At 43.6% G+C, this 27,064-nt stretch overlaps 1 protein-coding gene across 1 annotated transcript in view; it reads left to right on the top strand.

Annotated features, from left to right (window-relative positions):
* The window catches only part of LOC137411782 (uncharacterized), a 90,201-nt gene that overhangs the window by 36,668 nt on the left and 26,469 nt on the right, over nt 1-27,064 (top strand). Inside the window, 2 exon segments of the mRNA XM_078777301.1 lie at nt 3,430-3,600; nt 3,693-3,803. Of these exon segments, the coding sequence (XP_078633427.1) occupies nt 3,430-3,600; nt 3,693-3,803 (282 nt within the window).

Below are 27,064 nucleotides of genomic sequence, written 5' to 3'. Positions count from 1 at the left end.
CCACCCAATCCACCCAAAATCCACACAATCCTCCCCATCGGAGTATTCATGGAAAATGCCGACAGTCGCCATCGAGACACGAACGGGTCTTCACCTCGTCACCACTTGTGATGTCTGGAAGCACAAACAATCAGACCAATGAAGGCACTCAACTTTATATCCGCTTTATTACCCTGCGCTCGCATCGTGAAAAGCGGCGTTAAGTATTCAGTTGCGTACGTGTGCCGTACGTGTGCTGTGTGCCGCATGTGTGCTGTGTGCTGTGTGCCGTACGTGTCTGCATTTTAAAAATCCATTTTCTCAGCAACCGTTGGTCCGATTGAAATGCAAATTTTCACCACAGGAGTGCCTCTTCCTGCAGAATATTTTAATGATTATTATGACGTCATAGGTCACATGGTACAGGCGCCATCTTGGAAAAAGTTCGCACCAATACATCTCTGAAACCACTCCATGGAAAAAATCGAGTCCTGGCCCATTGTCAAGTACTCCTCATGGGAAATAAGATATGTTACTGATGATGTCATCGGTGCCTTCATGACGTCATCATAATTCGACAAGTACACTTATCCGCTCATTATTAAAAAAAACTTTCAGCAACTGTTGGTCTGATGGACACTAAATTTTCACCATCGGAGCGCCTCCTCCTTTAGAATATTTTAATGATAATCATGACGTCATAGGTCATGTGGTACAGGCGCCATCTTGGAAAAAAACAAAAAATGTTGCACCGCAATATCTCCAAAACCGCTGCATGGAAAAAATTGAAACATGGCTCATTGTAAAGAACTCCATATGGGGAATAGGTGCTGTTAACGATGACGTCATTTGTGCCATAATTATGACGTCATCATTCGACAGGGACAACACTTCGCCTGATTAGTTTGAAATGTATTGAGTGTGATCTCTGCAACAATTATATTAGAGTTTATAAATTCATGATGTCATCGCTCATGTGGTCTGGCAGTCATATTGGATCAACAAAAAATGTTCAAAAACAGAAGAGTTGGCTCGCAACAAGTTGACTGCTCAGGGTAAGTATTCTATGAATACCATCAGGTTAACATTGCACTCAGCTCCACGTTCCTGGTCCCGTGTGTCGGGCGTCCGCACACCGGACTCACATACATCACACCATGTAACGTCTATATTGCAACACCATGTAATGTCTATATTGTAACACCACGTAACGTCTTTATTGTAACACCATGTCATGTCTACATTGTAACACCATGTGATGTCTTTATTGGAACACCATGTGACGTCTTTGTTGTAACACCATGTAATGTCTTTATTGTAACACCATGTGATGTCTTTATTGTAACACCATGTCATGCCTATATTTTAACAACATGTGATGGCTTTATTGTAACACCATGTGACGGCTTTGTTGTAACACCATGTGATGTCTTTATTGTAACACCATGTGATGTCTTTATTGTAACACCATGTAATGTCTATATTGTAACACCTTGTGATGTCTTTATCATAACACCATGTGATGTCTTTATCATAACACCATGTAATGTCTTTATTGTAACACCATGTAATGTCTTTATTGTAACACCATGTAATGTCTATATTGTAACACCTTGTGATGTCTTTATCATAACACCATGTGATGTCTTTATCATAACACCATGTAATGTCTTTATTGTAACACCATGTAATGTCTTTATTGTAACACCATGTAATGTCTTTATTGTAACACCATGTAATGTCTTTATTGTAACACCATGTAATGTCTATTTTGTAACACCATGTGATGTCTTTATCATAACACCATGTAATGTCTTTATTGCAACACCATGTAATGTCTATATTGTAACACCACGTAACGTCTTTATTGTAACACCATGTCATGTCTACATTGTAACACCATGTGATGTCTTTATTGGAACACCATGTGACGTCTTTGTTGTAACACCATGTAATGTCTTTATTGTAACACCATGTGATGTCTTTATTGTAACACCATGTCATGCCTATATTTTAACAACATGTGATGGCTTTATTGTAACACCATGTGACGGCTTTGTTGTAACACCATGTGATGTCTTTATTGTAACACCATGTGATGTCTTTATTGTAACACCATGTAATGTCTATATTGTAACACCTTGTGATGTCTTTATCATAACACCATGTGATGTCTTTATCATAACACCATGTAATGTCTTTATTGTAACACCATGTAATGTCTTTATTGTAACACCATGTAATGTCTATATTGTAACACCTTGTGATGTCTTTATCATAACACCATGTGATGTCTTTATCATAACACCATGTAATGTCTTTATTGTAACACCATGTAATGTCTTTATTGTAACACCATGTAATGTCTTTATTGTAACACCATGTAATGTCTTTATTGTAACACCATGTAATGTCTATTTTGTAACACCATGTGATGTCTTTATCATAACACCATGTAATGTCTTTATTGTAACACCATGTAATGTCTTTATTATAACACCATGTGACGTCTTTGTTGTAACACCATGTAATGTCTTTATTGTAACATCATGTAATGTCTTTATTGTAACATCATGTGATGTCTTTATTGTAACACCATGTCATGTCTATATTGTAACACCATGTGATGTCTTTATTGTAACACCATGTAATGTCTTTATTGTAACACCATGTGATGTCTTTCTCATAACACCATGTAATGTCTTTATTGTAACACCATGTAATGTCTTTATTGTAACACCATGTAATGTCTTTATTGTAACACCATGTAATGTCTTTATTGTAACCCCATGTCATGTCTATATTGTAACACCATGTGATGTCTTTCTTGTGACACCATGTAATGTCTTTATTGTAATACTATGTGATGTCTATGTTGTAACACCATGTGATGTCTTTATTGTAACACCATGTGATGTCTTTATTGTAACACCATGTGATGTCTTTATTGTAACACCATGTAATGTCTTTGTTGAAACACCTTGTAATGTCTATATTGTAACACCATGTGGTCTTTTTCATAATACCATGTAATGTCTTTATTGTAACACCATGTAATGTCTATATTGTAACACCATGTGATGTCTTTTTCATAACACCATGTAATGTCTTCATTGTAACACCATGTAATGTCTATATTGTAACACCATGTGATGTCTTTATTGTAACATCATGTAATGTCTATATTGTAACACCATGTAACACCATGTAATGTCTTTATTGTAACACCATGTAATGTCACCATGTAACACCACATAATGCCACCATGTAATGTCACCATGTAACACCATGTAACACCACGTAATGTCACCATATAACACCACGTAATGTCACCATGTAACACCAAGTAACACCATGCAATGTCACCATGTAACACCACGTAATATCACCACGATTATTCTGTTTGAGGTCTCAACCCGCTCTGTCTTTATTTCCGTTTCCACTCCGTAGGGGGCGTGGTCATGAACAAAAAGTACAGTGAGTCACAGGAGCAGAGGCTCTTCACTGCTTTGGACTGTACTGCCTTGGACTGTACTGCCTTGGACTGTACTGCCTTGGACTGTACTGCCTTGGACTGTACTGCCTTGGACTGTACTGCCTTGGACTGTACTGCCTTGGACTGTACTGCCTTAGACTGTACTGTACTGCCTCGGACGGTACTGTACTGTACACGACGACACAACACTTTACTCTCCTGTGTCCAATGAACCGAGATCTCTCCGATGAGGAACACGTGGTGAACACTCCGGGATTCACGATGGTCTCCGATGGAAGGAACCTGCTTGATCCGGGAGAATCTCCCGCGGCCAAGGAGTTCGGACCCGGTACGTGACGTTCTTATTAGTCCCCTACCGGTGTACACCGGAGGGGACTTTCGGTTTGCACTCCGTCCCTCCGTCTGTCCGTCCGTCACGCAAAGAACAGTATTCCGGACTTTTTTTCTCATCTCTCAATGCTAATGATTTCAAACTTGGCACGTGGTTTCCTTATGATAAGTTACAGATCAAGTTCGAACTTCACGACGTTTCGATCATTTTTGACACAGTTATGGCATTTTTAACTTTGGTAATTTCCCCAACAGTTTTCCGGAGGACAGACTGCCGGTCGGGGACGTGAATTGCAGCGCATGCTCAGAATGCTTGTTCCCGTGAGGGTCCGTGCTGTGCACTGTGCACGTTCATAATCATAGTTTATGTTAGAATCACACCATGTACGGATCGTGCTCCATCGTACAAGATCGTGTCGATCTCCAGATAGGGTTCCATCGTACAAGATCGTGTCGATCTCCTGATGGGGTTTCCTCGTACAAGATCGTGTCGATGTCCTGATCTGGTTCCCTCGCACAAGATCGTGTCGATGTCCTGATCTGGTTCCCTCGTTCAAGATTGTGTCGATATCCTGATGGGCGTCCCTCGTATAAGATCGTGTCGATGTCCTGATCTGGTTACCTCGCACAAGATCGTGTCGATGTCCTGATCTGGTTCCCTCGCACAAGATCGTGTCGATGTCCTGATCTGGTTCCCTCGTTCAAGATTGTGTCGATATCCTGATGGGGGTCCCTCGTATAAGATCGTGTTTTTGTCCTGATCTGGTTCCCTCGCACAAGATCGTGTCGATGTCCTGATCTGGTTCCCTCCTACAATATCGTGTCGATGTCCTGATCTGGTTCCCTCGTACTAGATCGTGTCGATGTCCTGATCTGGTTCCCTCGTACAAGATCGTGTCGATGTCATGATATGGTTCCCTCGTACAAGATCGCATCGATGTCCTGATCTGGTCCCCTCGTACAAGATCGTGTCGATCTCCTGATCTGGTTCCCTCGTACAAGATCGTGTCGATGTCCTGATATGGTTCCCTCGTACTAGATCGTGTCGATGTCCTGATCTGGTTCCCTCGTTCAAGATCGTGTCGATGTCCTGATATGGTTCCCTCGTACAAGATCGCATCGATGTCCTGATCTGGTCCCCTCGAACAAGATCGTGTCGATCTCCTGATCGGGTTCCCTTGTGCAATATTGTGGGGTCTTAGTCAGGTTCACTATGTTTTTTCGTTCAAAATTTTGGTAGATTAGCAAAACTAAACATTTCTGGAATATTCAGAGCATGAGGAATCCAAAAATTAATGTTTACATTTGCGTAGACACCTTTGCAAAAATGACGCTCAGGACAGTGATGAAGATCTGTAAATAGACTAGTCAAATTTCTGGGAAACGTGAATTCATGAGGCATTTTTGAGTAAAAGCAAGCAAGCCACTTTTTCTGGGGTAGTTTTTCGTGCTGAATACGAATCTGTTGTTTGCCAAGCCCAAAAATGCGTAATTAGGTCACTAATCAAGGTCAAAGGTCAATGAGTGCAAAATTCAAAATTTTTGAAAAAATGTTTTATTTTACATCACCTATCTGTACATTTCAATTATTTTACAGTATTTTGTCTGGTAAGGTTACTACAGCTTTTCACAATTATGAAAGTAAAGGGAATTGTGAAGGGAAAAAAATCAGATTTTTGTGAATATATCCGTAATGAAGCAACTTTTCGTTTTTTGACATACTGTTTTAATTCACTTGAATTGTTGCCTTAAATACCATCAGTGAAGTGGTTTACCTGAGTCCTATATAATAGCAAGATTGTTTTCTACACTAAATGTCAATATTTGACTAATTAGCCACTTAATTAAGGCTAACGGTCACAAGGCGCAAAGTGCACTTACATGGCACAAGGCGCAAAATGCACTTCATGGCAAACATGTTTGGAGTGCAGGCAGTTGATCATTATCACATGTATTCTTAATTAATCCTGAATCAATTGCAGTCTGTCAGACTGATTGGCTGGAAGGAGGAGCCATCCAGGGGAATGCCAATTAGCTTAACTGTGTAAGCTCTGACCCCCCCCCCCTACTTTGGCCTGTTTCGACATGGTGTTTCACTGGCATTGCACTTGCAGGCCTCAGTGCAGAACTGTTTCCCCCACTTCCGACAAGAGCAACTATCAGAACTGCAACCTTTCTTGCAACCACACTGAGTAAGTTCTCGGCATCCCTTTGGAATTGACGGTAAAGTTGTAAGAACCGGTGACAACTTGTCATCAACGAGTTTCCATCCACAATCAGTCGGCGGTGGCAGATCTGTCATTGGATTACTGGCCTCTCTCCAAATGAAACTTTGGTAGTTTGCACGCTCTATGTGGAACTTTGCTGCATCACTAGATGGAGGTAGGGTCTCCGTTGCATGGCATTTGTTGAACAGTTTAATGCGGGCTTGATTACAGTTCTCAGATGGTTCCTTGTAGATATGGCAAATGAACTTTTCAGCATCTTCTGTGACCTTCTTTGATGGTGTCGGAAACTTGCCAAGATCTTGAAGCAGACTGTTGTGTTCAAGGAAGATATCCCATTCTGTTTTATTTGAGTGTCCTGAGAAAAATGAAACCGTATCGCATCCTGTCAACGCATGAAATGCTGGTAAAGTCTCATAGACATGATCAGCAAGTCCAAGTTCCGACTTTATGTCATGCACAGGAACATACTTCCGTTTCTTAATTGTTCCTGCTCTCATCCAAAGTTTTACGCAAGACATTTTACTGAAGTTGGCAAGCAACAGCACCAACACATCTGTGTCACGCGCTGCGACCACAATGTTTGGTGCATCGGCATGAAGGCAGTGTACAATCATTCTGGTATCTGCTTCCTCGTGATTGCTTTGTAGCAAAGTAGTGTTCATTGCAGGATCTGAACTCTGGACTTCTGTTTCAGAAGCGAAACCTCCACCAACAACAACCACTTTTTCAGGGGGTGCCGCTGCCAGGAGTGCATTCGACAGGAACTGAGCAAGCTCTGTCTTGTTTTCAGTTGATGCGAGAAAGTCAGGCCATTTGTTGGGGAGTGGCACATCTCTATCTTCAATCAGGCGACGAACTGGCCTTGACTTCTTCGTACGTTTGACCCTAGTTCCAACTTTGATTGAAATGTCTCTATATCGATCGAAGGTAACATCAATTCGGCTGTAAGCCCGGCCTTGCCAGAAAATGAACTTTACAAATTCGTCTGCATAATCACCAAAGGTGTTCGCCGTGTTAGGTTTTCCAAGTGACATAACTGCAGCTTGCCCATCAATGATCAAACAGGAAGGCCCATAAAAGGCGATTTCTGAGGGGCATGATACACTCCTGATAAGAATGTCAAATAAAATAGCCTTAACACCCGTTCTAAGTTCGCCAGATGTATCAACAATGCTGATTGGCACCTTCATCAGTTCATGGTTAAGTATTCTAGCCAGTTCAACTGGTCTTCCAGCTCTGTACGCTGCAATTAGTCTCTGCAAAAAGTTTCTGTCTGCTTTTGTGGTTTCGATCTTTCCATTGGCTTTCTTGGTTCCTATTTCATAGAGTGAGGAAAACGTGGGAGCCTTCACCTTCGGAAGTCGATCTCGGAAATCAGTTGATTTTTCAACAAGTCTCACTTTGACAAAGTTTTCCACCTGCTGCTGCCCTAATGTTTTTGCGTTCAGCAGTGACTCTTCTATTTCAGAAGTTGCAACATCTTTTGTTGCGCAGTTAAGGAGGTTTGGTCGACTAGAAGATTCCTCAGCAAATACTTTGAATCGCAGGAGAGTTTGAAGTATGAGTTCTTCGTCGCAGTTGTCACGTTTAGTGCGGGATGAGTTGGCTTCATTATGGACGTAACCAGTGTCCACTCCAACATTCATCATTTCATACGTCTGCATTGAAATGCATGTCCTGTGGTTGTACGAGAGAGTCCATCTTGCCAGGGCTGAATTTGTTTTGGTTATTCCGATGATTCCACCCCTCTTTTTCCCTACACCATTAAGCCATTCCAGGCTATGATCTGGATCTACTTGGTTGAATCTTTGGTCCGACCCTTTCACAACAAAGTTGCCAAGAAGGAACTCCTCCTCCACTTCTGGTGGGAGCTGATGCATCTGTGACAGGTAAACACAGCCCCATCTTGCGTAATTCACGTGATCGTATCGGAAGAAGAATGGCAACATTTCTCGGAACGATTCCAAGTGTAGCGTCCACAACCCTTCTCTCTGTGCCCGAACAAATGCAAGCAGTATAGTCACCATCCTTAGGTATTCCCACCAGAACTTGAAGTTTGGATCTGTCTGTAGATTTTCAACGAAGACTGCGAGATATTGCCGAAAGGTCTCAGAACCCACTATGTCCAGTAAAGTGTCAAACTCTTTGTTAGCTAGTGAATTCTCCAGTGTTTGGCATGTTTTGGGATCTTGACTCTGCAGATTGTTTTTGAATTGCGGAATCAAGATTAGCCATAGCGCTTGCCAAGTTAATTTGTGTGCCCTCATTGCTTTTGCGTAAGATTTTCCGTCTTTAACCTTGTCAGCCGAATTTGGCCCAAGTAAACCACTTTCAACCCACAGCTCATGTATACCAGAATCTTCTGTATGTTGCCCTAGCACTTTCAAAAAATTCATAGTGATATGTAACCCACCTAGTCTTGGAATTAGGGTATCTCTGAAGTCGGGCACTGACCATTTCAGCTCCATCAGTTGGGGATACAACCCCTGATCAACTGTTATCACAGCGTAGCAGTTATTCAGGGCCCTTGCGACATGTAGTGCCCTGCGCACCATGGTGTTCAAAGTGGAATGTTCATGAGCTGGGGCTAGTATGATTGGCATATAGCCAATGGTAGTTTTGGGTGGTTCCTCCTTAGTGCTGTGCAACTGGTTGAACGTGGTCCAGGAATATCTTTCGCTTTCTCCTTGGCGAGATGCTAAGAATGCCATGTCCCGATGTTCACTGTCTTGAAGAGCACTGCCAGTATCTTTCTCCCTAAGAAACCATCCTGTTTCAACCTCACCAAACTCGGGAATGAGGGTATCCTTGTTGATGTATACCTCATGGATCTTTTCAACTGCTGTTGGTATATCCAACGTTGACGTATTGGATGGTTTGATGTCTCCAAGACCGCTTTCAGCAGATGGCCCCCTCTGCCAGGCAGCTAACTGAGTAGCGTGAAATGTATTTTTGCCATCTAGGGTAGAGTCATTGATGTCAATATTGTCGCCAGAAAAATGCACAAATCGTCCCGAAACCAGGTTGCTGGTAACAACTGCCCCAGTTTCTTGATCAAGCGCTTTCAGAGTGTTTTCAGCCATGGCAGTGTCATACCTAAGAACCCGGTTATAGCTGATTATGTGCCCAGCATTATGGAATAGCTCAACTAATTTCTTTGATCGAGTTGACTGGTGCAGCGTCATACCCATTCCAACGTGTTTAGGCGGTGCCTTCTTGTCTCCACATACACCATAGACCATGTCTTGTCCAATGCTAAGGACCCTTGTCTTCTTCACCCAACCAGTTTCAGACATCTCACTTTCGTCAAACTCAGCATCGACACTACTTTGGCCTCCAAGCAAGATATTCACAAACATGAGTACAGATGGTGGTACACTTGCCAACTCTGCTTTTTCGCTTACATCGCAACCTTCGAATGCAGGATGTGACATGATATCACTGCGGAGTTGCAGAGCAACGTGCACTAAAGACAGAAAATGATCATCCTGTTGTCTAAATATGGGAATATAGTCTGCACTGTTCTGACCGCACACCATTTCTGAAAGAGGTATGTGACTGAAATGGCGTGGAAGAAGCAAAGTTTGTTTCTCTGAAGGCGCCAAATTTCTTAGCACAAGAAATTCATAAATGTCCCCAATGCAATTCGACAAAGTTTCTTTAAAAGTCCCCAGTCTACTAAGATACGATGTAGGAATTGTGCCGTCGCACTCACTGGCTAACTCTTTGTACCTCTCGAACACTGCAGATAGTTCAAATACGTGCCCTTTCTCAGCAGAGTGACGCAGCTCTTGACACAACCATGATATCGCCATGTCTGCTGATTTGCTTTCAGTTTCCGCCCTTTTGACATCCCTAAAGAATTTACTAAGACAGTTAACATGGTAACATGCCTCAGCTGAGATTAAATCATTCTCATTTGCAGTACGGACTAAGATGTTATGTACAAATTTAGCTTTTTCCGTAATTTCATTACTCATTTTGAAGGTTGTGACACGACTTGTCTTCTGCTTCTTGTCAAAGTTCTGGCAGAACATACACAATGTCCAGTTCATCTTAGTAGTACTACTGCGTAAAAACGGACATGCTTCAGCCGAAACACTCTTTCTTTCAGGATCTTTTTCGTTTTTCGATTGTTCCTTGGCTAGCTTAGCATTTATTTTCCCCTTGTGTGTGTATGCAGAGAAACATAGCTTATGCCATTTAAGTTTGGGGAGACTTTCTGGAGGCTCTGCAAAGAGAGTCGAAAGCCTGTCCACGGCTGATCGAAATTCATAGTGTCTAAGTTTGCATCGGAGCTCGGTCGCCTCTCTGATGGCAGCAATACCCTGGTTTGTCTGGTTGAAAATCGTATCTTTGACCTGGCTAGTTCCCTGACAAATGATACAAAGTTCAAACGACACATCCTCACGCTGTCGCTTGAGGCTGGCAATAGGTTCCATGGTTGGCCTGAGGGGAGAAACAGAAACCAAACTAAGCACCAGGCACGCATGTTCTGACCATGAAAACTACAACGTTGTATGATATACTGCAACAGCCCTTAAATGATCGAATAAGCGCAGGCAGTGTTGGCCCGGGTTTTAATCTTATTCTCAAAGACACAAAGTAAAGCTTCTTCAAGACAAAACATCTAACCGATATCACTAATTCATTAGTGGTAGATGCATTAGGCACTCATCGTCAATGCCCATGCCCTGCCTGTCTTTTTGCTACTGTTAGGTAAATGTACATGTATGTAGGCCTGCCTATGATGTGAGATGTCAAGCATACATTACACATTTGTATGTACATGTATCTCACCAAAGAAGAATGCATTCCTTTACTTTCATTTGATTTTATATTTCATTTTTTAACAATCTTAAAAAGACCCTTACCTGTACTCCTGAAATGTTTAATGCCTGATGCCTAGGGTACGAACTAGATGGCTTATGCTAGGCTATTAGATTCATTCTTCATCATTAAGGGTCTATTGAAGAACACCCTGCTCTGTCTGAATGGAAATGATTTGACAAACATGGCAAATGCATTGGGGTCAGAAAGATGAAGCCACTTTCACTGTTGAGTGAAAGGGATGGTTTCAAGTGCAAGTAACTGTTACGTCATTGCAAGACTTTCGCACTCATTGACCTTTGACCTATGTTGTTTACCGGTGACATTTAGATTCTGTCTTTATAAAATCTATCTCTAGACCATCAATAGGAGCATAAAAACTCTGCCCCATTGTGCATTTAGAGGTTAAACTACAAGCAAATTACGCAAAAACTAATTGTCGCCCCTTACAGAGATAAAGGCAAATGAGCATAGATGTGTCCTCACGTTTTCCTTTAAAAATAAGATTTTGAAAAGCTTTAGCAACCTTACTAGACAAAATATTGTAAAATAATTGAAATGTACAGATAGGGGATGTAAAATAAAGCATTTTTTCAAAAATTTTGAATTTTGCACTCATTGACCTTTGACCTTGATTAGTGACCTAATTACGCATTTTTGGGCTTGGCAAACAACATATTCATATTCAGCATGAAAAACTACCCCAGAAAAAGTGGTTTGCTTGCTTTTACTCAAAAATGCCTCAATCATTCTATAAAGGCACATTTTCAGATTTTTTGACTAGGCTAAAAAGCATATTCCTGAACGGTGTAGACCTCGTAGATCCTGTGTATAGGACTTATAGTTCAATCTGATGCTAACAAGGCTGCTTTCTTGCTTTATAAACCCAAACCTATAACTTCAAAGGACTTGCAATATCATGTATTATGCAATAGTTATATCACAAATATAAAGACAATGGTTTTCAATTACCTTTGTTTGTTGCTTTTCTATAATCCTGAGCACTATTTTGAGGCCTTTATTGGATTCCTTGACCCAGAAAACATAGGATTAGCATATTTAATTAAGTCTCCAGGTTGACTAGAAGCCGAGATAGCGCAAAATATGTATTTTATGGTGGCCATTTTGAAAATCCAAAATGGCGGCCATGCAGGTGTCTGTGCAAATGCCAACATTGATTTTCGGATTCTCCATGCTCTGATGATTCCAAAAATGTACAGGTTTGCTAATCCCAAAATTTTGAACGAAATTATATTTGTTAACATAGTGAACCTGACTATCTTCATCACTGTCCTGAGTGTCATTTTCGCAAAGGTGTCTACGCAAATGTAAACATTAATTTTTGGATTCCTCATGCTCTGAGTATTCCAGAAATGTATAGTTTTGCTAATCTACCAAAATTTTGAACGAAATTATATTTGTTAACATAGTGAACCTGACTTTCTCGTCTCATTGTACATTACAATATATTGAACACACTGTGTCACGTGTGCTGCGGATGACGTGATGACGTGATCACGCAGAGGGAGAGAACGCGACGTGGTTGGCTTGAGTTTGAATGGATTAAACGATCGCTCCGAATATGCTGTTTGGAGTTACGGTGTTTGTCTTGCTCCTTCATACTTCAGAATACAACAAATATCGTGTCCATCTCCTGTGCCGGTTAATCAATTCCGTTCGTTGTAATCGGAGGTCGAACAGACATTTTGATTCCTGAGCAGCTTCGTCAATCCTCTTGGTAAATGTGACGTAACGCACGCGTCATAATTCTGCTTGCGGGTCCAAACACAAAACCACTGGAGCCAAACACCAGCTGGACTCAGTGAGAAAAGTGCTCGGTCATGCCGCAGTGTTGCGTTCCTGAGTGTGTAAATAGATCAGAAACCAACCAAGAACTGTCTTTCTACCGATTTCCTGCTGATAAAAAACAAAGGCTGAAGTGGCAACATACGACTACTAGATACAACATACAACATACTACCACTACTACTACAACATACCACTACTGCAACATACTACATAATACTACTACAACATACTACTACTACAACATACTACTACTACTACTACAACATACTACCACTACTACTACAACATACCACGACTGCAACATACTACATAATACTACTACAACATACTACTACTACTACTACTACAACATACCACTACTGCAACATACTACCACTACTACTACAACATACCACTACTACAACATACTACCACTACTACTACAACATACCACTACTGCAACATACTACATAATACTACTACAACATACTACTACTACTACTACAACATACTACAACTACAACATACTAATACTACAACATACGACATACTACTGCACTTCCCCCCTCCCTCAATGCCATGGGCCTTAAACTTCCTGATAACATTGCGTACGGTGGACACAGGAACATGAAGCAAGGTCTCTGGAGATGGACTTGCAGCCTTGAGATCGTCCATGCTTGGCTACAATCTTGTGTCTGACCTCCTCAGACGATGCTCTGGTTTTGTTTCTTTTCTCCATACTCATTGCGGTACACACAGTGACACAAGACAGCATAATGACTCATTTTCTGTATTCAAACTGGTTGAATGAGTTTTTTTATATTGCATGCACCTGCAATTCACCACAGGTGAGTTCAATTCCAAAGAAAAGGAGAATTACCTGCTTGAAATCTAATTATTTCTAACAACTTCTAAAAGGTGCCAATAATATTGTCTGGGCCATTTTAGGATTTCTGTGTGGAATACGGTAAGATTTGGTACATTTTTCAGCTTTTTTGGTTTTGTTCCACTGCACACCAAAGAAATTCAAATGTGGATACCAAAATATTTTTTATTTCAATAATTTCTCGAAGAAATGGTGCATTATTTGAAAAAAGTGCAAGGGTGCCAATATTTTTGGCCACGACTGTATCTGCATAATCCATATTAAACATGTAGCTTTGTTGTTGTTCTTTGAGCATTGCCACTTCCATTTTCGAAGATGTCCTCGACGATCGTTTCAATCTGAAAAAATCTTACAAAAAATCAGACCTATGTATAGTACGCACCTCTAACTTTAAAAAGATTTTGGTGTTAAAAAAAAGTGCGCGTTATAGTCGAAAGTTTACGGTAATTTTTGTCATGACATCTTCTACCTTCCTCTTGCGGGTGAAAATTACAAAATATGCACTTGGAACCAGAAATAACGAAGCCCCATTTTTTGGTCCATTGCTTGATCCTGAAAATGTCAGCCTGGATTGATTTGGCTGTGTAAGCTAGATTCCAGCCCTGGGCCCAGATTGCAATGCCGTTTGCAAACAGAGACAACCTGCACAGAGATTCTGAAGAAAAGGCAACATCATTGATCATTATGTAAAAAGACTACCCTGGGGGATGCCATTATCTATGAGAAATACGGAGGACGGGACGACCCCAACTCACACTTGAAAGGATCTGCCAGACAGAAAGTCCCGGATCCACCAATAGATTCTGCCCTTGATACCTAATTAGTGACTTGTCCAGAAGACCTTCCCTCCAGAGTGTCTCATTGGCCTTGTGGATGTCAAGGAACACTCCCAACAGCGACTTGTGATCGGTGAGATATTTCCTGATATCATTGGACTGATAAGCCTGGTGTTGGCTTAGCGGTTAGGGTGGCGGCTTGGGATCCTCGGATCCTGGGTTCGAATCCTGGTCGTTCGCTGAATTAACGCCAGCGGGGGTTCACGCAGCCTGTCATCCATCTAAGGTCGGCAAATTGAGTACCAGCTTGCTGGGATGAATGATCATGGTGTGTACCCTGATTTAGAATCGGTACACCGTATCCCTGCGCATCGTAAGAGCGTGACCAAGGGTTGACGTCAAGAAGGGCATCCGGCCATAAAAACTGCCTCAAACAGGGAACCATGATTGTCATGGGGCCTGCAAGGCTAACCCCCGCTCTAGCGGGGTAAATGGCCTTAAAACGATCATTCATTCATTCATTGGACAGTGAAGCTCCATGGCCTGTGGAGGAGTGACTCCTCCTGAATCCACTGTGGTACCGATGCAGCACGTTGTTTTTTTCCAAGAAGAAAATCAGCCATTTGTTCACCATAGTCTCCATCAGTTTGCTGATAACAAATGTGTACTTTTGTACGGTATGAGGATGGATGTGTGGGATCTTTACCTGGTTTGAGAATGGGGTTTGAAAGTGGAATGCTTCCAGGCACTGGGGAGAATTCCTGAAGACCAAACCTTATGGATGAGCACAATAACAGACATCCAAGACCCTATTTTACATGTGCTTGAACATTGAATGAGTTAGGGAATCGGGGGCAGGAGCACTATTCTTGGACCTTGAGATGGCTTGCTTGAGTTCTCGCAGCGAGAAGTCCTGGTTAAGTGGGGAGCTAGCAGGACCAACATCACTGAGAATGGATTTTTGCTGGATGGTGAAATGAGACTTATCCTCCTTGGACTCCGAGTCAAATAGCATGTCTCCTACTAGATTGGAAAAATGGACTCCAAGGCCTTGTCCCGGTTCGAGTGGACTAACTCGTTACAGACAAGTTGGGGGATGGATCTCCCTCCACTTTTGCTTCCATACATGCTTTAGCCCTTCTCCGGACAGAGCGGAGAGAGGCGTCCTGATAGATGAGCAGAAGGAACGCCAAGAAGCTGTCTTGGCACGTTTAATTACCCACTGGGCTTGAGCCCTTCTCCTTTTGAACTCGACAGCATCTTGGGGCAGCAGAGATTTTTCTTACACTTTTGAAGGTGGCCCTCCTGGCCCAGATGGCCTGCTTACATTCATCATTTCACCAGGGGACTTTAATTGTCTGACTGACCAAACTTTTGCAAATAGGGATAGACCCATGAGCAATGTGGTATATGGCATTGAAAACGTTAATTTTAATTTATATCAACATATATATTTTAATGGATATCACCCCAGACATGGCATACAGCCACTGTAGGTAAGGGGCTAAGAGAAGGTTAGAAAAAGATAAGGATAAAGCAATACAAAATAAAAATAAATAATAACAAGAAAACATCTTGAGACACAGGAAGACACAATAACAAGAGACACAGGAAGTAGCAGAGGTTGGGTAAAATGCAATTGAACCTCAAAAATGTAGGAAGTATGAACTGGCATTCCTCTTAAAACCATGTAGATCGTAGGATAATGGGAAGCATGTTGCAGGTAGTGAATTCCCGAGTGAGACAGCACGAAGGATAAAACTATCTGCATCGCCTTTCGTTCTGCATCTTGGATCGGCTATAGTGTATGTGTGTGCGGAGATGATGGCAAATCGAGCCTTACGTCCAAACACTCGAATGGCAGGAATCGAGTCAGAAAGTCCAACAGAACATTTGCCATGAAAATATCTGCAGAACAAACCAAGAGTGGCAATGGACCTACGGTCAGAGCGTGGTTGAAGAGTTGAGCACATCTCCACACCAATCCAAGTTGACTGCGTTTCTGGAGCCTATCAAGTAAAGATCTTGCTCCAGCTTGCCACATTTGGTTTTGCACCAAAAAATAAGGTTTTGGGCCCCCACAAGGAGAGCCCCCACAAGGCCCCCACGATTATTGAATTTAAAAAAATATTTTCATTCACATCAGGGTATTTTGAGTGGGTCTCCCAGACCTCCCTTGATTTTTTGTTTAATTTAAAAAAATACAGATGCTGAGATCCATTTGGGGGTCCCCCTCCATTGGGGGCCCGGGGGGAATTTTCAAATATCTCCCCCCATCCCCCCTCCCCCCTTAGATACGCCACTGCCAACAGTACTCCATGAGGGGACGTATAGTTGCCTTCTACAGGTACAAAACAGCCTCAGGAGGTAAATACCTCTGTGCTCGATTAAAAACAACCAACTCGCTTGGAAGCACTCTTGGCAATACCAGAAATGCACTTATCCCAACGGAGGTGAGAAGACATGTCAAGGCCAAGAAGCCGAAGCTCCGATGAATCTGTTAAGGTTGAAGACCCCATGTGCACAGAAGGGAAAGACCTGTTTCTGGAGCTATATATGGACAACAGTTTAGTTTTCTTTGCATTGAAGGTTACCAGCCAGTCGTGCCCCCATTTCAACACATTCTCTCAATTATTGTCCAGAGAAACACCAACCTCATTACGTGTGGCATTCAGTGAATCAGCAGATGTGCAGTAGAGTGAGAAATCATCAGCATACATGGCTAGCTGAGATAGAACATTATCAGGAAGATCATTGCTTTCAACAAGGAAAAATGTGGGACCAAGGACAGAACCCTGTGGAACACCAGAATTGATGGAGCAAGTAGGAGAAGATTGACCCTCAAGTCCAACCTTAATCTTGCGATTTGTAATGAAAGCTGAGATGATTGAATATATCACTCCAGATGCACCATATGACTGAAACTTGTGGAGCAGCCCCTTGTGCCAAACTTTATCAAAGGCTTTTGAGACATCCAATGCAACTAATCGAGATTCACCCTTGAGGTCCAATGCCTTGTTGAGATGAGCTGTAATTAAGGATAGCAGATCACCATCAGAGCGAGAATAGTGAAAGCCAAACTGGCAGTCACTGAGAAGTTCATTGTCCTCCAGATGGCTGAGAAGTTGTTCGTTGATGAAGTATTCAAATACCTTACTTATTACAGGAAGCCTGCTGATGGGGCAATAGTTAATTGGTTCAGAATGCTCACCGGCACCCTTGAAAACAGGGACAAAAGAAGCCACTTTCTCTGATGAAGGAAACACTGAAGCAGACAACACATGTTTATTGGCTTGTCAAGAATCGGTGACAGTTCGGGACGTCCAAATGTCCCATCCCTCTCTGTACCCACCGTACCCAGTCATACCCAGCTGCTCCTGGACTCTGTGTCCTTTCCTCCTGACAAGGTGGAAAAGTTTCGGTCAACCCTCGACTCTGATTCTGCAACTGGACCTGACGGAATCAGCCCACGGGTCCTAAAATCCTGTTCTTCCGCTCTTTCACTCCCTCTCTCTGTTCTCTTCACCCTCTCTTTTGCTCAAGGTCATCTGCCATCTGCTTGGAAATCTGCCAACATCACTGCTTTGCACAAAAAAGATGCAAAAACAGATCCCAGCAACTACAGACCAATCAGCCTTCTCCCAATTATCAGCAAAGTCATGGATTCCATCATTGCTTCAGATATGAAATCTTTCCTCTTCTCCAATGGCTTGATCTCTGATCATCAATTTGGTTTCAGACTTGGTCACTCTACTCTGGACATGCTGCTTCTGCTTTCTCAACAATAGATGGAGGTCCTCAATGCCAAACAGGAAATTAGAGCTGTCTCCCTTGACATATCACGTGCCTTCGATACAGTCTGGCACCCCGCTCTGCTCACCAAACTCTCCTCTTTTGGTATTCATGGAAATCTCCACGCATGGCTGGCGGACTTCCTCTCTAGTCATAGCCAACGTGTGGCCCTGAATGGGTTTCTCTCATCTCCTCTTCCTGTTCAGGCTGGAGTTCCCCAAGGCAGTGTTCTGGGCCCTGTGCTTTTTCTGGTCTTCATCAATGATCTCTCTGACTCTCTTGAAAATCCCCTCTATCTCTTTGCTGATGACTCTTACTCTCTGTCGCTCCATTCCTCATCCCTCAGATCGGCAGTCTGCAGCCTCCTCACTCTCTGCAGACCTGGACAAAATCACAGAATGGGCAAACAAGTGGAACATGTCTTTCAATCCTGACAAATCTCACACTCTTACGATATCTCCCCGAAAAGACCGACTGGGCAACCCTCCCATCCACTTTCTGAATAATCCTCTCCAAGAAGTTCTGTCACTCAAGCTTTTGGGTCTCACTCTCTGCCATGATCTTTCCTGGGAAAACCACATTTCAAATCTGGCCTCCAAAGCCAGTAGCCGACCTGGGCATCCTCCATTGTGCGAAGTCCTTCCTTGGCACACCTGAGCTCCTCACCACATACAAGGCTTTCATCCACAGCTCAATGGAATACTGCTCTCCCCTCTGGGCTGGTGCTCCTGCCTCACACCTAGCTCGTCTTCACGCTGTTGAAACCAAAGCATTCAGAATCATTGGAATCTCCCGCGATGAAGCTAACTCCAAGGGCCTCTCACTCACTCACCGCAGGCAGGTTGGTGGTCTTTCTGTCTTTTACCGACTCCTCTCCGGCCTTGCTCCTCCAGCTCTCTCTGGGCTCTGTCCCGCAAATATTCCAACAGGTCGCACAAGATCTGCCTGCAACCCACTTATGGTTAAACTGCCAAAATCAAGACTCTCTGCTCACCTTCACTCCTTCATTCCTCTTTTCTCCCGCCTCTGGAACAAACTCCCTCACTCTCTTCAATCCCACTCCACCCTCCAGGTCTTTGAAACAGCTGTTCACCACCATCTCTTATCTTCCCCCATCCAAAACCTTGATCTTTTCTACCCCCGCTAATTTCACCCCAATTCCACTTTTTTGAAATGCCAACTTCTGTCCTGGAAGTCCTTGGTGTCGTTGTGTTTTATACTTCTCCCACCCCCCCCCTCCCCTTACCATGCCTCCTCCCCCCAAGCCCTCTCCCTCCCACACATCTCCCTGCTCTCAAATGTTGTGTTTGTGTGCTTTCCCTTCTCTCCCCATCTTGTCTTCCGCTCCCTCTTTTTATATATTTTGTTTGTCTGGTTGATTTGTTTGTGAAGTAAATGTTAGCTCTTTCACGAGCCTCGATTCAGTATACAAGAAAAAAAAAAAAACCAAAAAAAAAAACCATCTTCAACACAATCACAGAAATTCCATCAGGACCAGTCACTTTTGAGGCATCTGAAGTACGAATAATTCTGGCAACCCTCTTTGGAGTGATAACTGGAACAAGAATATCAGTGTCTGTTCGAGATGGAAAATCGGAAATAGGGTGTCCCCGATCATCGAGTGTTCAATTGGAAACAAAGTGGTTGATAGCACATGTGCACAAAGCGGTTTAAAGAATATTAAGGTGTCAATATTCTCGTGATTGAGCTCACATTTGACTACCTCGGAGCAACGCCTTGGAAAATTTGTCCATTTAGCCTTGGAAAGATTCCATGAGGGGGGGGGGGGGGTCCATCCATATCGTCTTGTTCCCTTTCCAATTTGAATTGGGTGACCACTGGCAGCTGGTCGCTACCCAAGCTGTCCGGAAGGACCTATCATTCACACCTTGCTGCCAGAGAAGCGGAGACAAAGGTGAGATTGAGGGTGGAGGACTGCCCAGAGGATGAATTCACAAATGTCCCGCTGCCATCATTTAAAAGCACCAAACCAAACTCATCAATTATGTTCTCAATACAAACCCCATTGCTGTCCATACATTTGGAACCCCGAAGAGGGTTGTGACTGTTAAAAGCATTGTATCAGAGGGTTGGCCCTTCACACCTGCGTAAAACCTCCTGTGGAGAATCGGAGTTCAGTGGCTCGCAAGGCTTGTAGAAATTAACAATGGTGAAGGTCTCGCTCGAGCAGGAAATTGCGATCACATTGCATTCCAATTCAACATATGATTGTCAGTTACGCTGTGAGAAATACCAAACCTGACAAACACCCCACATCCACCTCCTACCCCACAAGATCTATCCTTGCAAATGAAAGTGTAACCAGGAATCCTAAATTGGATATGTCCTTTAAACCAGGTGTCTGGTATGATATCTGGTTATTTACATTGATATCTGTCTGTGATATCTGTCTGGTATTAACACATATGATATCTGGTTTAACAGTGAGATCACTTAAGAATTTAATAAATTCGGCTCCATGGCCCGAGGCATATTCAGCGCCCCTAGGTCCTATCCCCAGCACCGAGGCCGAGGCTGGTGATCCAGATCCGCCCCCGAAACAGATTCGCCCCCTTCGAAATAGATTCGCCCCCCCCCCCTGCCACGAAATAGACTCTCCCCCGTAACAAAATCGCCCCCTAATAATATATATGTACATGTTTCAGCAGATATTTAAACTTGGAAAAAAGTGTAACAATTGTATGGCTCTTGGTGATTGTGGAAGAGTAAGTGGACGACCTTATGAATGTTATGACATGTTAAAATATAGTCAGGTTCACTATGTTTTTTCGTTCAAAATCATGGTAGATTAGCAAACCTATGCATTTTTGGAAACGTTATTACATGGAAAATCAGAAAATCAATGTTTACATTTGCCAATTCCGACCAATTCGATTCGACCAATTCGACCAATCGACCAATTCCATTCGACCATTCGACCAATCGCTTCGACCGACCATTCGACCAATTCGATCGATTCGATTCGATTCATCGAATTCGATTCGATCGACCATTCGACCAATTCGATTTGCCAATCAATTTGACCGACCTTTGCTTGTGTGGAGCGGACTGAAAACGATGCGGACTATATTGTCGGATACGACACACAGGACAGTGATGACGAACTCTAAATGGCATATTCTGTAATCGTGTATGTTTGATGCCATTGACTGCCTGTGTATATTTTGTCATTGACTGCCTGTGTAGATGTGAAGTTATACTGACTGCATGTGTATATATGATTTTGCTGACTGCCTGTGTATGTTTGGTGATATGAATTATTGTGACACATTTTGATGTTATTAACTGCCTGTACAAAATGATAACATGTATTTGATTATGCAACTTATCGCGAATATAAAGACAGTATTTTGCAATTCAAAACCTTTGATTCGTGTCTTACCATTCCCCATAGCACTAATTTGATACTTTCATTGGATTCCTTGTCCCTGAAAATATAGGTTTAGTATATTTTAAAAAGTTTTTAGGGTAATTAGCGGCAGAAATAGAACAAAATATGTATTTTACAGTGGCCATTTAGAAAATCCAAAATGGCCGCCATTCAGGTATCTCTCCAAATGTAAACATTGATTTTTAGTTTCCTTATGCTATAACCTTTCCAAAAATGTATAGGTTTGCTTATCTACCATGATTTTGAACGAAATATAATTTATTGACATAGTGAACCTGACTAATATCTTGATGATGCTGGTGGGGTTGCATGGGCGCCTCATATAAAAGCGATATTATATCAGTATGGATTTGGCTTTGTGTGGTTGTCACAAGAATTTGGAGATGTCAATGTTTGTTGCAACTTTTAGACAAAGACTTATGATAATCGTTTTTGAATGTGGTCAGTATCTGTTGATAACATATCGCAGAGTTTTACGATGAAGCACTCACTATAAGTCATTATTAAATGTTGAATCTCATTTATCTATCACTGTTCCTACTTATTTTAGAAATATTTCTTAGTTCTTATTTCTGTTCTTATTCGTTCTTATTCGTTCGTTCGTTCTTCGACCACGTGTTGCTCCCCCATTTCCCCAGATAGTTTTCACTGTTAAACTTTAAAATGTTTAAACTTTCCCCTGAAGTTCTGTATTCTGTCGTATATTATAACACCTTTTTCTTCTTCTTCTTTAAAAGGCTGCTTTCGACTTGCTCACCAAATCTATTCATCCCAAAAATTTTTCCATCTCTTACAGTTCCATCAACCCTGGTGTTGGGCTAGCGGCTAGGGTGCCGGCTTAGGATCCAAGGATCCTGGGTTCGAATCCCGGTCGATTGCTGAATTAACGCCAGGGGGGTTGACTCAGCCTGTCATCCTTCCGAGGTCGGCTAATTGAGTACCAGTTCACTGGTAATTCCGTGTTTGTCATTAACAAAAAAAAAAAAAAAAAGGCGGCAAAAAGGGTTGGCGTCAGGAAGGGCATCCGGCCGTAAAACATTGCTTCAAAAAGGGGACCGAAAAACAACAACAACCACGGTTCCCGAAAAAGGCCAACCCCCGCTTTGCGGGGAAAAATGGCCTCTAAAGGTGGTTTTTAAAAATTTTTTTTACAGTGCCTCTTTTCTACATTCCCTAAACTCACCTGCACTCCACCCCCCATCCAGCATCCTTAAACGTATTTTTGACTCGAAGGTCACAAGAAACTCATTTTGCAATAATTGTTCGTTTCCCATTAATCGTACACTTTCCAAAATCCAATCTCACCCCTCCCCTCCAAATCTTCCCCATCACCCCTCCCCTCCAAAACTTCCCCATCACCCCTCCCCTCCAAAACTTCCCCATCACCCTTCCCTCCAAAACTTCCCCATCACCCCTCCCCTCCAAATCTTCCCCATCACCCATCCCTTTCAAATCTTCCCCCTTGCCCCTCCCCTCCAAATCCTCCCCATCACCCATCCCTTTCAAATCTCCCCCCTTGCCCCGTCTCTCCTAAACTCCCCCCACACCCCTCCCCTCCAAGACCCCCCCTCGCTCCTCCCCTCTTCGACTCCCCCCTCACCCCTCCCCTTCAAATCTCTCCCATCTCCCATCCCTTTCAAATCCCTCCCCTTGTCCCTTCCCTCCTAAACTCCCCCCTAACCCCTCACCTCATAAACTCCCCCCTCACCCCTCCCCTTCAAATCCCCCCACCCTCATTTCTTCTCCATTTCCCCCCTCTCACCCCTCCTCCTCAAAGCGTCCTCCCTGCTTCTTCCCCCTTCCATCTCTCACCTCCATCTCCCCGAACCTCCTGTTTCGCTCTTCCCCCTCCTCAAATAACACCTCATTGTGCCTCACCCAATCACCATCAAACCTTTTGTCCACCCCATCCTTCCCTTTCTCAGAGCTATTCTGAAATATCGGACACACCTTCAACAGCTCTCCCTACCTCTTCCTCCTCTTCCACATCTTACTTTCCACATCTTCCACAACTAGGTACTCTTCCCCCCCTGTTCTGTATCTGATGCTCCCCCTTCCTCTTCATTAATGGCATGGACCTCAAACATCCGGGGCCTTCGTTCAAACTTAACTGATCTCTCCATACAGGTGGCTTCTGACAAACCAGACGTGATCTGCTTCACAGAAATTTCCTCCTTCATGATGTCTCTGATTCCTTAGTATCTCTCCCGGGTTACTCCCTCCTCCGGTATGATAGACCTGAGCCTCGTCCTGGAGGTGGGGTTGCTATCTTTATCAAAAACTCTCTTCCTCACTCGCCCTGCACTGCCCTCTCTCCACCTCACCCCCAAGAATACCTCTCGCTATGGCTTCCCCTTCGCTCCCACCTCTTGTTCATATGTGTGCTGTGCCGTCCACCAAACAGTGATGACTCCATTTACATCTCGCTGTCTGATAATATGGACCAACTTCTATCTACTCATCCCAACTCTCTCTTCCTCATATGTGGTGATTTAAATTGTCACCATGCTAGTTTGCTGGGTGTGGGTACCTCTCTCACCAGCCATGGCTCCTCAGCAAAGGACTTCTGCGACTCACTGGGACTGACACAATCTGTCAATTTCCCGACCCGGATCTCAGTCAACGGAGCATCTTCTCTTCTGGACTTGGTTATGACAAACTTCCCTGAAAATGTCTGCTGCTCTTCTTCTGCTCCAATTGGCTCATCTGATCATGTGCTTGTTGAAGTGGACATCTCTCTGACCATTCTCAGGGAGCCTCCTCAGCGTCGACGAGTCTGGCATTTCACTCAGGCCAACTGGCACGGTCTTCAAGCATCATCTGGACTGGTCTCCCATCTCCACCACGGGGGAGGCGGCGTGGGAAGGGGGGAGGGGGTGGGAGAATTATAAACACAAGGACACCAAGGACTTCCAGGAAAAGTTGGTATTTCAAAAAAGAGGATTTGGGGTGAAATTAGCGGGGGTAGAAAAGATCAAGATTTTGGAAAGGGGGAAGATAAGAGATGGTGGTGAACAGCTGTTTTGAAGACCTGGAGGGAGGAGTGGGATTGAAGGGAGTGGGGGAGTTTGTTCCAGAGGCGGGAGAAAAGAGGAATGAAAGAGTGAAGGTGAGCAGAGAGTTTTGATTTTGGCAGTTTAACCATAAGAGGGTTGCAGGCAGATCTTGTGCGACCTTCAGGAATATTTGGGGGACAGAGCCCAGGGAGAGCTGGAGGAGCAAGGCTGGAGAGCAGTCGGTAAAAGACAGAAAGACCACCAACCTGCCTGCAGTGAGTAAGTGAAAGGCCCTCGGAGGTAGCTTCATCACGGGAGATTCCAATGATTCTGAACGCTTTGGTTTCAACAGCATGAAGACGAGCTAGGTATGAGGCAGGAGCACCAGCCCAGAGGGGAGAGCAGTATTCCATTGCGCTGTGGATGAAAGCCTTGTATGTGGTGAGGAGCTCAGGTGTGCCAAGGAAGGTCTTCGCACGACGGAGGATGCCCAGTCGGCGACTGGCTTTGGAGGCCAGATTTGAAATGTGGTTTTCCCAGGAAAGATCATGGCAGAGAGTGAGACCCAAAAGCTTGAGTGACAGAACTTCTTGGAGAGTATTATTCAGAAAGTGGATGGGAGGGTTGCCCAGTCGGTCTTTTCGGGGAGATATCGTAAGAGTGTGAGCTTTGTCTGGATTGAAAGACATGTTCCACTTGTTTGCCCAGTCTGTGATTTTGTCCAGGTCTGCAGAGAGTGAGGAGGCTGCAGACTGCCGATCTGAGGGATGAGGAATGGAGCGACAGAGAGTAGAGTCATCAGCAAAGAGATAGAGGGGATTTTCAAGAGAGTCAGAGAGATCATTGATGAAGACCAGAAAAAGCACAGGGCCCAGAACACTGCCTTGGGGAACTCCAGCCTGAACAGGAAGAGGAGATGAGAGAAACCCATTCAGGGCCACACGTTGGCTATGACTAGAGAGGAAGTCCGCCAGCCATGCGTGGAGATTTCCATGAATACCAAAAGAGGAGAGTTTGGTGAGCAGAGCGGGGTGCCAGACTGTATCGAAGGCACGTGATATGTCAAGGGAGACAGCTCTAATTTCCTGTTTGGCATTGAGGACCTCCATCCATTGTTGAGAAAGCAGAAGCAGCATGTCCAGAGTAGAGTGACCAGGTCTGAAACCAAATTGATGATCAGAGATCAAGCCATTGGAGAAGAGGAAAGATTTCATATCTGAAGCAATGATGGATTCCATGACTTTGCTGATAATTGGGAGAAGGCTGATTGGTCTGTAGTTGCTGGGATCTGTTTTTGCACCTTTTTTGTGCAAAGCAGTGATGATGTTGGCAGATTTCCAAGCAGATGGCAGATGACCTTGAGCAAAAGAGAGGGTGAAGAGAACAGAGAGAGGGAGTGAAAGAGTGGAAGAACAGGATTTTAGGACCCGTGGGCTGATTCCGTCAGGTCCAGTTGCAGAATCAGAGTCGAGGGTTGACAGAAACTTTTCCACCTTGTCAGGAGGAAAGGACACAGAGTCCAGGAGCAGCTGGGTATAACTGGGTACGGTGGGTACAGAGAGGGATGGGTTTGGGACACAAGCTTTAGAGGCAAACACAGAGTTGAGACATTCAGCTTTTTCACATGCGGAGTCAGCTGTGTAGGCATTTGAGGTAAGGGAGGGGATGGAGGGGGAACAAACACCAGAAACAGATTTGACCAGACGCCACCAGGATTTGGAAGAGGGAGACAGATAAGAGAGTTCACACACTTGTTTCGGGCTTTGTGAAAGGAAATGAGATTTCCTTCCGTTGGATCTGCTTTCCAGGAGACGAAGGCAAGTTGTTTCTGGGCAACAGCCTCACCACAAGATTCCGTGTACCATGGATGGGAGGAAGGGTATGACACCTGAAGACGAGATGGGATAAATCTGTGCATGAGAGAGATAGCAATTTACTTTGGAAGAATTCCCAGGATGAGTTGATGTCAGAGGTGGAGCTGAATGTCTCTGTGCTCTGTCCCCCAAATATTCCTGAAGGTCGCACAAGATCTGCCTGCAACCCTCTTATGGTTAAACTGCCAAAATCAAGACTCTCTGCTCACCTTCACTCTTTCATTCCTCTTTTCTCCCGCCTCTGGAACAAACTCCCCCACTCCCTTCAATCCCACTCCTCCCTCGAGGTCTTCAAAACAGCTGTTCACCACCATCTCTTATCTTCCCCCATCCAAAACCTTGATCTTTTCTACCCCCGCTAATTTCACCCCAATACCTCTTTTTTGAAATACCAACTTTTCCTGGAAGTCCTTGCTTGGTGTCCTTGTGTTTATAATTCTCCTACCCCCTCCCCCCTTCCCACGCCGCCTCCCCCCCAGCCCTCTCCCTCCCACACATTCCCGATGTCCCTCACAAATGTTGTGTTTATGTGCTTCCCCTTCTCTCCCCATCTTGTCTACCGCTCCCCTTTTTATATACTTTGTTTGTTTGTCTGTTTAATTTGTTTGTGTGATAAATGTTAGCTCTTTCACGAGCCTCGATTATGTATACATAAAAAAGAAAAAAAGAAAAAAAAA

This window comes from Myxine glutinosa, chromosome 5, assembly GCF_964187855.1.
Source record: "Myxine glutinosa chromosome 5, kmMyxGlut1.1, whole genome shotgun sequence".
Classification (NCBI taxonomy): domain Eukaryota; kingdom Metazoa; phylum Chordata; class Myxini; order Myxiniformes; family Myxinidae; genus Myxine; species Myxine glutinosa.
The sequence above is the reverse complement of the archived record's forward strand: the minus strand, read 5'-3'. Positions and strand labels throughout refer to the sequence as shown.